General features: G+C 44.1%; 1 protein-coding gene across 1 annotated transcript in view; it reads left to right on the top strand.

Annotated features, from left to right (window-relative positions):
- The first annotated feature begins 8,119 nt into the window (after positions 1 to 8,119).
- The window catches only part of ZFAND3 (zinc finger AN1-type containing 3), a 135,115-nt gene continuing 129,251 nt past the window's right edge, over positions 8,120 to 13,983 (top strand). Inside the window, exon 1 of the mRNA XM_066546547.1 lies at positions 8,120 to 8,252. Within this exon, the coding sequence (XP_066402644.1) occupies positions 8,182 to 8,252 (71 nt within the window). The 5' untranslated portion in view covers positions 8,120 to 8,181. The remainder of the gene's footprint in view (positions 8,253 to 13,983) is intronic.

The following is a 13,983-nucleotide window of genomic DNA, read 5'->3' as shown; positions in this document are numbered from 1 at the left end:
CTCTTGCAGGCGGGCCAAGGTTTGTCACCATGGCTGGTATCTTGTCAGAAGCATCTCCCTAACTACTGCTTCCAGAGTCTGTGTTCTAACTCCCCCAGCTCCCTGGAAACCATCCTCTCATGTCTTGCTGCTTGGATTTCTTATCTGTTGCTTTGCTGTCTAGGTTCTCCTCAAATTTCTCGACTGACTGAAACAAAATGTAGTATCCTGGCTTAAGTGGTAGCCTGCTAGAGTGAAATGCTTTGCAGTTTGACAGAGGGGGTACAGAAATCCCCTGCTGAGTTTCTAAGGAAAATTCAAAGCCTCAGCATTCTCCTTACCTTCAATGAGCACCATTGCCTCACTCTCTGGCAAATACTCCACTTCCTCCAAACTGGAGTAGCAGTTCTGCCCTTTGGGTGAAGACTCCTTCAGATCTCAGTGTTTTCAGCCCAGGGAGAGGACAGTAGAGCACACTGCCCCAGGTATGTTGCTGCAAGATGCAGGACAGGATTCTCCAGTAGCCCCTCACCAATTCACCTCCTCCTCAGTATCTGTTCAAGGCCCATGGCTGCTGTTCTGGCCTGGGGAGCACTAAGCTGGTCAGTTCCACCACCTCCTCCAGCCTTTCCTGCTTGTATTTTGCCATCACCTTGATGTGACAGGCAGAGTGTGAAACACTTGGGGCTCTCTGGAGGTGTGACTCCCCACCTGGAGTCAGAAGGTCACACACATTTAAAAGGATGGGCAGAAGGTTTGAGGACCACCACAAGCACTGGTCAGCCCAGCAGATGCTGCTGTATGGTGTGATAGCTGTGGTTGGCTGCACAGTGTTCCTCCAAGTCCAGAAGTCTGCCCAGTCATTTCCAGCCCACAGCTGGAGAAATGCATCTCAGAGGAACAGCAAGGGAACTGAGCACAAATGTGGTAGCTCAGTTACATTGCATAAAGGAAAGCTGTCAGTGTGCACACAGCAGGGGAAACTGTGCCATGGGTACAACTGTTAACACTTTAAACTTGTTTTATAACAGCATCAGACAAATTTGAAACAGCTGCTCTGTATGCTCTTCATTTCCAGTTGCAATGTATTTTTTTTTCTTGCTGTAAAAGAAATTGGTGCTGCTGCTGTTTACTAAATTACCCAAGTGGCACTTATGACTTCTAACTTCTGATCTTGCTGTGATCACATGGATACCATCAACAGCAGGATCAGGGTTTGCTCTGCTAACATTGGTGCCACAGCCCTGAAAAAGCTAAATGCTGGATACATTATGGAGGGGAGCAGGCAGGGGCAGCAAGGGAGAACTGTCAGCTCTCATTTCACATTCTCTAAGACCTTTTGTCATTGAACTACCAAACACTTTCTTATGACGCCAAGCAATTAAGCCTCCCTGACACTGGAGTGTTTATGAGGGAATTACTGCCCATCTCAGCTGTGCTCAAAAACACCAGGTCAGAAGTCAGAGAATTAATAAACCTGTTGAGGTGCCAAGAAATATGTTCAGTTGCCGCATCCCTAGGGCTGACATCTTCAGAGCAGTGGAAGAAAGAGCAGAAATAGTTATATTCAAATAGATTACCAGGGGCAGGCACCTTCCAATCTGATGAAGGTGAACTTTTTCATATTTATACAAGATGAGATTTTTATAATGCTTCTTTATCTGTGTTGCAGTAGGACCCAGAAGACATAGGTGCAGACAAGGTCCCTTTAAGCAAGGCATTATGAAAATCCTGAAGACAGGTAAAGAAAACAGAAGAAATATATAAATATTATAATATTCTACCTTTCCATTTAACCATATTCTTTCAGCCTAAGCTGCTTTTTCAAATGGAAGGACATGTATAGTGCTTTATTCATTTTTATCCCTGCAATTTATAAATCAAGCAACTGCAGCAATGACTTGAGATACTGCTGTTAAGCAAACCTGGACACTGTGGCAGAGGAAGCAGGTCCTGGGAGGTGCTTATTGGAGCACCCAAGGCATGAGTTCTGCAAGAGAGACTGCATCGGTTGCTATACTGGGAGTTGAGCAATGTGAATGCTATTACTAGATCTGCAGGTGCCTTCTTGTGTGACCCGAGGCAGCTTGTTTCACTTTCCAAAGCTGCTTTCCTCCCGGTAAAATTGCTGTCACAATGCTTACCTTTTTTTTTTTTTTTTTTTTCTTTTAAGAAGTACTGGAGATCATTTGCTAAAAAGAACATTCAAAGGCTAAGATTGGACTTTGCTGAGTCTGCCATGCATCACCAGGAAATGCCTAGCACAAATTCAGCATCATTACAGATTCATAAGTCTCCTGGTTTCTAATAATAATGAAAGTCTCACTTATATAGAGCATAGAACCATTGCATCATTTAGGTTGGAAAAGACCTTTAAGATCATTGTGTTCAACTGTCAACCCAGCACTGCTGCTAAGCCATGTCCCAAAGTACCACATCTACACATCTTTTAGCATCTGCAGGTTTATTTTTGTGTGAGTGATTTCAGTATTAGTTGCTGTCACCATACTGTGTGAGGTCACTACTCAATTTTGTTTTCTAGGCATCCTCACTCCTTCTACTAAATCATGTCTAATATTCTGATTTTTTATTTGAAATACATTATCTGGCATTTTTAGACTAGCCTAGAATGTTTGTTTAATTGCACTCCAATTTCTCCATCTGTGCTTTTTTTCCAAGTGCCCTTGATTACATAAGGGGCAGGAAGGGGAAGAAATACATGTCTGAAAAAATAGAAGTATTATTAATTGCCTCTGGGTTAGTCATAATAATGCAAATTGCAACTGGTTAAGAATTTTTTCTTTAACCTTAGACCTTCCATCCACCCATTAACTGCAAAGAAATAGCACTCTCTTACTCACAGTAATAGCAACAGCAGCAGTTTTTCATTTCTAAAACCACCATCCACTAAAGACTCCTTTACCAGAGTGCCCATGAGATTATTGTTTCCAGTTGAGAAAACGAAACTGAGGCACAGAAACTTAAAATAACCGGAAGAATGTCAAAGTCCCAACTCCAAATTCTGTATTGTAACTATTTAAACTTGTCCTTTAGTTTTCAAGCTTATGTTTTATGTTTTAAAAAGACACAGCTACAAAACCTCCTAATCTGCATGACTCATAAATTGATAATTCATGGCTGATATTTTGATGATTTTTTTTTTTTTTGCTTTGTCAACACAAGCAATGTTGAGTGCCAAGATGAGCTCAGCTTGCTTTCTTTAATCTGGAGACTTCCTTGGAGCAGCAAAGAAAACTGAGTTGGATTCATTGAGGCCAAGCCAGAGGCTAAGGTGTGGGCACCTCTCTGTTCAGACAGCTTGCACTGACACCTACCTTAAACTAAATGAGTAAGCAAAGGCTGAGGCATTCAGCTGGATCACAACCTGCCAGGCCAGGTGCATCCAAAACCCAAGGTATGCTTTTCAAGTGCAGAAAATGAGGTGAGCTATGCAGCAAAGAGCAGGCACTTGCAAGCCTGGCAGCCTCAGTCCCCATTCAGGCAGCCTTTGGCACGGATCAGTCACTTTTTCCAGGGTCAGATCTATGTTGCTGACTTGCTGCAGGTTAATGCCTTCATGGTCTGCAGTCCGTGCCCTGGGCTCTTGTGAATCATCATAATTGTTCACTTTTATTGTTTGCTATGGCTAGAGCTCAGACATGTCCTCTCCACTGCCCTTTCCCACATGCTCATTTTATTTTGCAGCCTCAGTACAGGTTTTAACAAGAATGATCTTCCAAAAGAAAAGACTTCACTAAGAATATCTGCCTACTGAAGAGGAATTAAAAAGTGGTGATTATTTCAATCAGTTCAAGAGTCTCTCAAACAGACTGGCATCACGAGTCACTTTTATCATTTCATGGTAATTTAGACCTCAAGATGAGAAGGAAGATGTACAATACTTGTGACATTCTCCACCTGCTCCACTTTATGGTTGTGCACATGTATTTCAGTCAGGCAATCATGTTTATACTAAAATAAACCACCCCAAAATGTTCTGATTCTCTACAGGTACAACCTTTTCTAGCATAGTGAGAAAAAAAAAAAAAAAGGGAGCTCTTGAGAAACAATGGTATTTAATTGATGCTTCTAAATTTGGTGGAGTTGTGCCTCCTGATTCTGTGAGGTCTATTACCTCATCTAATCCTACAATGGGGTCCTGCTGAGAATGAGCTAGAAATGAACCTCAGTGAGAGGTTAAAATCAGACTTTACCATGAGAACACTTTCTGCATATGTCCTAGGTATTTATCTCCTTAGAGAAATGTTTCTATTTTTTACTAAATTCTGTGTGTCCTGCTAGCAAATACCTTCTATTTTGGGTGACAATTTTAAGTAAGAATGTATGATTATAATCTCTCCCCAAATGGCCAGACAGTAAACATGAGATTTTTCAAGTATTTCAGCATCTGCAGCCTGTATTTTGGCTGCTTTTCTCTGAATTGTCTGCAAAAATATGCCTGGAGAATAGCTGCAGGGTCACTCATTAGAAAGGATTAGCACCTTCCCCATGTCTTTCATGCATTCAGATACACAGAACTAAAATTGCATGAGCTGTTTCTCTTGTTATGTACTTAAACTGTTGCTCACTATTCCAGGCACCACTCTTCTCCGAATTACCTTCCCATCACTCAAGAGGTTTTTCCCCCACCTAATGCATGTTTATAATGCATATTTGCTTCCAAAGGCTGAAACATGCTTTGCTGCATCTGGATCATTTGATAACTTTCTGCATATGAGTATTCCCAGCCCTGGAACCAACTAATATGCTACCTATCCTTCTATGTATCTCCTAAGTGCTGTTCATCCATTTGTCTCTGGATGCTTGTACATTATTGAGAAAGTATCCAGGGCCTGGACTCTGGATCAAAAAAAGCCAGAGAAAATGTCAGCACTGAAACTCCTCAGGGGCCAGAGGCCTGTCTTAGGAGGAGATCTGTTGGAGGTTGGATCTGAATGGAGGTTGCAATGCCCTGTTCATGACAGCATTAATTTTAGATCAGCTGAACCAGTTTTCTCCTTGCCAGCCTCTAAAGAAGCGTCGCTCAGCTGTACTTCCCCTTGCTGCCACATTTCAACACAAAAACACTTTCTAGTGGTTGTAAATGGATGGATGTGATTAGCAGACACATGACACAAATCAAAACATTAAAAGGTTTAGAAAAGCAGGTACAGATTAACATACTGAATTTTCAGGAGACAATGCTGAACTGATACATTGGTAATTTTCTGTTGTCTAGGCAAAGTGGGAAATATCACAAATATACAAAAACAGTGTTGCAAAGGTCATACTTTAAAATAAAAAAGGCTAAATACATTATTAAAACATGACATGAAATCAAAGCACATGCTCCCCTCTTCTGGATCCCCTAGTATTTAGCTGCACTGTAATCCTGAAGCCTATCATGTGTGTGTCCCTGAGATTATTCTTCCTTAGGGCATTAGTAGCAGCTAGTCAGTTGTTTGTGTATCTTCACTGGCAGCTTGCTTAGTAAGTGTTTGCTTTGTGTAACAGCACTGTCCCTATATTCATGCTTGTGTTTAACTTTGGAGTGAAGTACCACACCCTTGCAGGGTTTTTTAAAATCTGAACTGCTTGAAAAACTGGAATTTTGACATAATCCCAGCATCATTTTACAAAATTATAGAATGGCCTGGGTTGGAAGGGACTTAAAGAGAGATCATCTAATTCCAACCTCCCTGCCACAGGCAGGGACACATTCCACTAGATCAAGCTGCTCAGACCCCCATCCAAGCTGTTCTCAAACACTCTCAGGGATGGAGCAAGCGCAGTTTCTCTAGGCAACCTGTTCCAGTGCCACACCACTCTCACAGTTAAATATTCTTTTCCTACTATCTAATCGAAATCTACTGTCAGTTTAAAGCCATTCCCCCTTGTCCTTGTCCCTACACGCCCATGTAAACAGACTCCATCTTTCTTCTAGGCTCTCTCCAGGTGATGAAAGCCAAGGTTTATTTGAGGTGACACAGAAGTACTGAGCAGAGAGACTGCTTCTGCACAACATTCATAATAGTTGAAAGCTAACTCAGTATGAGCTTACCTTAATAGCAATTACAGACATAAAGCCTATTAGATCATCTTTAAGAAGCCACTCCTTATCTGAGGGGAGTTTACAGCTTCTGGTAGTAGTGCAGGTAACCAGCACAAAAAAGACCATTTCAGTTTCCAGCTGACTTAGTGGCTTAAAGGGCTGAGTTAACAAGGCCAAGGCTACTTTTTTGCACGTACTCCCTTCTCTTGGTACCCTCAGCAGCTCAGCTTTGTCCTCAGAGAGCTTTGCCCAGGGACAGCTTTGCCTGGTGCTGGTCAGTGCACAGGGTGGTTTGCAGCCACAGACACTTCAAAGAGGGCAGAGAGTTGCATCAGCTGGGACTCAGGCAACCCCAGACCAGAATGGTTTGAAAAAATCATCACCATTAGTAAACTGTCATGAACCAGCTTTTTCACAAGAAGTCTTGTTTACATGATTTCAATTAAGTTTTTTTATTAAAAAGTTTTAAGCATGTGTGTATATGTACTTCGTTATTGCTTTTTTTCTGTCATTAATTAATTTGATAGAAGATGCTTTAGGAAGCTTAATACCAAAGCCATAATATCTTTGTCAGAATTAATTACTGTTCACAAAAATTCACATACTCTGAACTTCGTTAAGAATGTTTATTATTTTCAAAGTTTAATAACCTTGGTTTTAAGTGCAAAGCAAAAATCAAAATATAAGACAGGCAACAGCAGCCAGGAATAGATCAAATTTCCCCCTCCATTAATGCCACACCAGTATTTTTCCACACATTTCCCACTCAGATCTGAAATTTCTGGCAGGGAGGGGTGGGGGTGGCCAGCACCATTTCCATTTCACAGACAAAACCAAGGTACAGAGAGTGCAAGGCTGTATCTTGCTCAATACTATTGGCTAAACCAGTACCAGAAGTACAATCCCCATTACTCAGCCCTCAAGTCCAGGTGCTGGAAATTCCCCTCCTTTCCTGTCCGTCAAAGGAGCCGCCAGTAATGACCGTGCCAGCCGTGCTCTTCCCTCCCTGCATCCCTTACCTCTTGCAGGTCCCAGAGCACGGAGCGGGCCGGCGCGGCCTGCCTTGTCCCGGCTGCAGCCAGCCCACAGCTCCGTCTCCTCATGGTGCTCACCACAGGCGAGGAGAACCCTGAGTACGTCAAACACCTACACGGCTTTAGTTCGGACTGAGGCAACCGAGGACGAACAGCTACAGGATAAGAAGGCAAACAGAAGGGCAAGCGTCGCCCTCGGGGCCCTCCAGATCTCTCACCAAGCGGAGCCCCAAGGGAACAAGTCCCTGTCCTCACCCCGCACCGCACCGGAGCCCCCCAGAGCCGCCCAGCCTCCGGGGAGAGCTCCCGAGCGCGCACAGCCGGCCCGGCCCCGGCACACTGCGCTGGCAGCGACCAGGACAAGTGAAAGATATTGAACAGCGTCCCTCGGCGAAGCAGGTCCCGGCACAGCGGGAACGGCAGCCCGGGACGGGCCCGGCCCCCCGGGACCCGCTCCCTCCGACAGACTTCCGCGACAGGGGCCCGTCTGCGCATGTGCGAGCGGCACCAGCACCCCGCCACCCGTTCCTGGCTGTACCACTGTGTGCCCAACGTATGGGTAGAGGCAAAAGAGGGCAGCGGCTCCAGGCGGTTCTGCGGGCCTCAGCCCCTCCTGGGACTCGTCATTGAGAATCCTGTTCTCTTCTCGAGCCTATGGGTGCCCTCCAGACTCGCCCTTCACGCAGTTCCCGCACACGATCCGCCCCAACTTCCCCCGGGGATGTGCTGTGGTACATGCCGCTCCCAGCTGATTCGGTGGCTTGACGAAACCATCGCGCTCAGGACGGGGGGAGTCACGGTGCCTGAGGGGGGCACGCATTGTTGCGCGAGGGGCCGAGCGGCGCTCCGGGGAGGGCGGGCGTGCGCCGCTGTGGCACCGGGGCGGTCACCGGCACCGGTGGGCGGGTGGCGCCGTCGCACGGAGCTCCGCGTCCCCGTGCCGCCGCGTCTCCGCTCCCCTGCCCGCCCCATCGGCAGGGTGCGGCCGGGCCCCCCCGCGCCCTCCCCCTCCGCCGCCTCCCCAGTGGTGCCGCCCGGCTCCAGCTGACCGGCCTGGAATCCCGGCCGGGAGCCGCGCGCCCCCCGCCCGCCGCCGCCCCGCGCCCCGGTCCCACCATGGGAGACGCCGGCAGCGAGCGCAGCAAGGCGCCCAGCCTGCCCCCGCGCTGCCCCTGCGGCTTCTGGGGGTGAGCCGGGCCCGGGGCTGGGCTGGGGCGGGGAGGGACGGAGGGGGGCGGGCGGCCAGGCGAAGGGCGAGGCGGCGGGGGGCCTCGGCCGGGCGGGGGGTGGAACGGGCCGGGTCGTAACCCCCGGCACCGGCGGTCGCGGGGCCCGAGCCCGCAGCTCGCCGCGGGGAGGGGGCGGCCCCGGAGCCCTGCCGGGCGGGCCATGGGGGTTCCCCCCCTTCGGAAAAGGGATGTCTCCGTGCCTGTGGGTGCCGGGTCCCGGGGGGCCCGGACCGCGGTGTCGAAAAGGCAGCGGGTGCCCCGGGGGGAGGCGGCCGCGCTGCCCCCGGGCGCGGAGGGGGAGGGGGTGCCGGAGCCGCCCGCGGCCCCCCCGCCGCCCGGACACCGCGGCCTTCCCGGCAGCCCGGCGGGGGAGGCCTGACCGCTTCCCAGGCACGCAGGTTTCCTGGAGAGGCCGCCCCTCCTCTGGGGCTGCGGGCTGCGCTCCGGGGCCTGCCTTCAGCTCCTCAAAGGCGCAGCTGAGTAATGCGGGCCCCTGGGTGCCCTGACGGGTGTCCCTGACGCATCCCTGCCCTGTGCCCGGCAACCGGGAGCTGTCGCTGCGATTCACGCAGGGCAGCATAACTAATGAGGGAAAAAGGCTAAGGACAAAAACATACTTCGTTCTCCACCTTATGAAAGCGAAGTGGTTCATAATAGATAAGGCCCTTGTTAGCTGGTTGCTGATACCCTTTTAGGAAGAAGGAAGTAGGGGTCATTCCTGTTTGCCAAAGGTGAAAAAAAAAAGTAAATCTGTTCCTTACTAAACTACCACCCCTAGGGTCGTGTCTGTTAAAGATATTTCCATTACTGATTTTTAAAAAAAAAAATCACTTGTACCATGGGAGATGGTATTCTAGCAGATACACACCATCGTAAAATGTCTTTAGTGTCTATCACAGCAACATTAGTCCCTAACGTTCTTATTTATGGAAAATTCATAGGGTATGTGACTAAATAGACTTTTGAGGGCCCACCTGAGATTTACACTTGTCTGTGATTGTACCTTCTTGGGATTTATGTCATGCAATTTAAGGTACTCTGGGGAAGTGGAGGCTGAGAGAAAAAAGATGCAATAAGAGTGATTTAGTGATGTCACTGCAGGTTTGGTTGGTTCATTGAAGTGGCAGGATTTTAAACAAAATCCCATTTTTTAGTATTGACAGAAGCCTGAATTGCAACAAATGCCGTGGCCCTGTTGGGAGTGATCTTACAAGACAGATTATAAAGACATAGTAAAAAATCTTGTTTATGTTTGTTTTGCTAGGCTCCCATATTTGGGTCTGATATTTTTTGTAAAGTAGTGGAGAACAAGTTTTTGCTATCTCTAATGCAGTGCACTGACTTCTGTAACGTGATACTTATGGGAGAATCGTAGAAAGTTGAAAGTGAACTTTTTCTTTGGGCTTGACTTCTTGGCTAGTTCAGCATGTTTTGATAATGAGAAGAAATCTGGTGCTTTGTGTTCAAGGATCTGCTTAATGGTTACAGGAGGCTCTCAAGAAAACCCATTGCCTTTAAAGCTGATTTTTTTTAAACATGCTTCCCTTGCACAAGCAGATACCAGCTGGTATTTTTTTCGCCCTCCCGTTTTTGTTTTCCTTCAGAGTGCCATCCATGTACTGGATGTTTTTGTATGATAATTTTGTATGATAATTTTGAAAGACAGCAGTGTGGAACAAACCCTTCACTTTTTCCTCTAATACAGTGAATGAATTAGCCTGTTTTTCAGTCTCTTTAAGTGTCTGCCAGGTGCATTTCAATACACACTGACAAAATAAGTATCTATTTTTCCACTTTAAAAAATGGTCCTGTCAGTTTCCAGAGTTGATTGCTGTGCTTTTCAGTCCTGAAAAAGCTTAAGTGACTACATGACCTTATTTACCTAGGCCTTGCTAGTGCTAGAACGGATTGTGTGGTAAATCAGTGCAGATGTGCCTTTCTATGAAGTTGCATTGTCAGGAGTTCTTAAGGGGTTACAGTTTTATGCCAGCTTTCTGAAGAAAGTAAGTTGTGATAGCAGAAAGACTTAGATTTGTGTAAAGTTGAAATTCTGCTGCTCTAGATTTCAGCTAGGGTTCCTAGAGCAACCCTTGCTCTACCTAGGGTTATGACATGTTTTAAGACAGCATCTTACCTGTGACTTTCATATCATCTCAATGTCTGTCAAGTCATGTTTTGGAACAACAGGGCCAGTACATTTAAAGCTATGAAAAGTTATGAAACTTGTAATTTGATGTAGTAGTTTCCATCGAATTTGTAAATAAGGTAGTGTAGAGGTATTGCTTTATGTTTTTGGGTCAGTACTGTGGTTGAGAGCCCCTTCACAGTTCTTCTTGAGTCAGCCCAAGCCAGGTGAGCAGCAGAACAATTTTGTGTCTGGGGGTCAAACAATAAGGTCTATATTTTACCAAATATAAAAGATGATGCCTTTGTTTTTTGAAATTGATTTTATATAATGCCTATAGGACTCTTTGTAATAAGATGCATGTATTCTGCAGTAAGCCACAAAGACAGAAACTACTAAGGAAAAGACTGAAAGCATTATTAAAATTAAAGTAAGCTATGGGTTACTGTGCTAAAGCTTGCCCATAGGTTGAACAGGGATAGAAGCAGCTCCAGAGACACGTGTTGATAGTGATGGCATGCAAAGAGATTACAGGAGCAGACTAATATGTGCTATTGCATTGAAGTTGGAGGGGTTCTTCCTTTAGAAGACTTGGGTTTATATTAGAAATTCAGATCCTCTAGGTTTCAAGAATCTCTAGAGACTGGAAAACTACTAAACTCTTGATGTTTCAAGATCTGAGAGACTGAAAAATGAACAGCTGAAAGAAGATACTTTTGAGTGACGCTGTTAAGAACTTCTGAAACGTCTGCTTAAGGTCAACAACTAACGTTTGCTTGCCTTTTGTTGAAGATCATGGAATCCATCCTTAAATCTGCAGACTCGCCCTTCTTTTTAGACTCTCCAGTCAGTAATTTCTGCTCAAGTAAAGTTTAAATGGAGCACTGAGATGATCTTGATATTTTACAGAGTCATTTCACTTTCCCATATAATCTCAGTTGAAAAAACCTCATCTGTATTCATGTTATTTATGAAAAATTCATACAACTTAGTGTTTGGAAATATTTTGCTCCCCTTTCTCCCTGTTTTTATATCTTCAGCTTCAGTCATTAGGAACTATCTCACTATTTATTGGAATAGTCTTAGTATACAAATATTGGAAAGGGTTCAGTATGCAAGTTATCTTAGATTTCTTAATCTAAAATATGCTGTATTTAACTTCTGGTCCTTATGACCTGGAAAAATGCTTTCTTATTTTCCTGGTTAACAGACTACAGAATTACAGAATAGTGTAATGTTTATGTTTTCTTAGACTACAGGATTTCAGAAGCCTTTCCCTTATGATGTATATGAGCTCAAAGTTGAAGATTTCATAAATACATGAAAATATTACTGGATGTATTATATTCCAGTTAAGCATTTTTGCTTTTTAGAGATGAGGCTGATTCTTTAATGACCTACATGTTGGCAATTTCCCTTTGACTTCTAAAGATCTCCATGAAGGTTTCTCTAGTGAGTGAAACCATCAGAGGGCTGGGAATACTACTGTTAAATGGTTATATGCATAGAAGGGACTTGTAAGCTGGTGGTAGCCTATACTGTGAAAAGAGTATGTCACTAGAGTACATTTGTACTGTAGTGACTGCTGCTTATCATTTTTATTGTCCAGACTGATACCATACCACTGCATTTAGTGCCTTAGAACCAGAAAAGAGGGAAATATGTTAATAGACATAAAACAAATGAATTCCATTCTTGAAATGGTGGCAGCCAGCAGGAAGTTGATTGAAAACACAGTATGATTAGTTTCATTTCATCTTAGTTCTGGCAACTATAAGGTTCTGTAGTCAGCTAAAACTGATAGCAATATTATTTGAGAACATGCCAGCAGGGCTTTTGCAGGATGTTGCCATTTGGTCTGCCTTTTTCTGACACTGCATGCATCGTATGTGTGATGAGACACTGTGCCCCAAGCATTCTGTGCAGGCCCAATTCAGAGTTTATTTCTGAGTCTGGATTTTCCAGTCACTTATGGATCATCAGATCCTTGTCATGCCAATCTGGCTCTTTCCTCAATTTTGTTTGCTAAAATTAAATGTTTGATCAAACAGTGAATCATTTAACTTAAGCATGATGAGTTTGTGAGTGTATATCACCAAAGCTTGCTTTTAGATTCTAAACAAACAATGGTTATATATAATGTGCCATTTAGAAGCCTCTTTTCTGACTAGTCTTTTCTTTACTTTTTTTGGTGATTACCGCTATTCAATCCATAGGAACTCTAAGTGTTCCTTTTTAATAAACACTGTCTCATCTCACAGGCAGTGTAGGTCATTGTGAATGCATAATGCCTCCCTAAACATAATTTTGCTTTAATTGTTGTTGCAACTTCATGTAGATGTTCCTAAATGAAGCTTGAGTACACTGTTGAAATATGTATCTTTCCCTCTGAGAATCTGTTTTCGCTGGGCTTGGATCATGCAGTTCCTTAGCCCGGCTTTCCCTGGCTGGCACTTTGGATCAGATGCTGGAGTAAGCAATGAATTTGTCACTTTATGTGAGACAGTGTACTCTATTTTGCTCTTAGGTTAAGACTAAAAATACCTTAATATTCTATTTTTTTAATATTATGCATGAATTTATATAATAATCTGTTAAATTATTGGATAAAAGAACTTGAAGCAGTTTATATTTAAATCCAGCACTAACTGCTGTAATAATATATCTATTGGTCTGTTGCAGAAATAGAAGTGTCAGATTATTTAACTGAGAAACAAAGACTGATGAGAAATTGATTTATTTACAAGTTTCTTACAAAGTGCTACAGTGTATGATAAGGGATGTTGGAGAGGCACTGAAATTATTTGCTTAGATCCTGATTTTAGACAATACTGAGAATTATGAGATAGAGAAGCTTCTGTCTGAGGAGGGAGTGGTGGTGAGGAATTGAGCTTTGTCGTGTTCCCTGTTTGAATAAAAATATGCAGGATAAAGAATGATAAATTGTGATTTCCCTCAGTCATAATGCAACTAGAAGGACATATCAAATAAAGTCAAAAGTATAAATTTTATCCATTTTTTGTACAGTGAGCTCTTGCTTCTTGCAACTGAAGTTGCAAGGTATCACATTTTTGCTAAGTTTTCCATTTGCTGTAGAAACTTACCTTGTGAAATGGGGCTTATTTGCACTTGAAGTAAAAGCAGATGAACTGGATTTAATACTTTAACTGTAATAAGCTCTTTTCTAGGAATGTGAAAACAATGCTTTCTTTTGCAGTACTTAATAGAATAGACAAAACAGAAAGGAGATTTTGTTACTTAATGAAAACCAGCTGTTCTGGATCAGACCAAGGATACATCCAGCCCTATTTCTGATTTGGGTGATAAGTGATGAAGAGGGAATAAGCATAAGGACAGAGCAAGCATTCAGTGATGCTTATCTTGGTATACCTCCTTTGCTTCTGGCAGTCTGACATAAGGTTGTCCTCTGTTTTATAGATTTACAGCTTAGTAGGTCTTACCTATTTTTCAATAAATTTGCATAATGAATTGGTGAGGCCATATGTACTCTTGACCCTTACAAAATCCTGCAGGAAGACATTCCATAATTTAACCATTCTCTCT

The sequence above is a fragment of the Molothrus aeneus genome, chromosome 3, assembly GCF_037042795.1.
Source record: "Molothrus aeneus isolate 106 chromosome 3, BPBGC_Maene_1.0, whole genome shotgun sequence".
NCBI lineage: Eukaryota > Metazoa > Chordata > Aves > Passeriformes > Icteridae > Molothrus > Molothrus aeneus.
The sequence above is the reverse complement of the archived record's forward strand: the minus strand, read 5'-3'. Positions and strand labels throughout refer to the sequence as shown.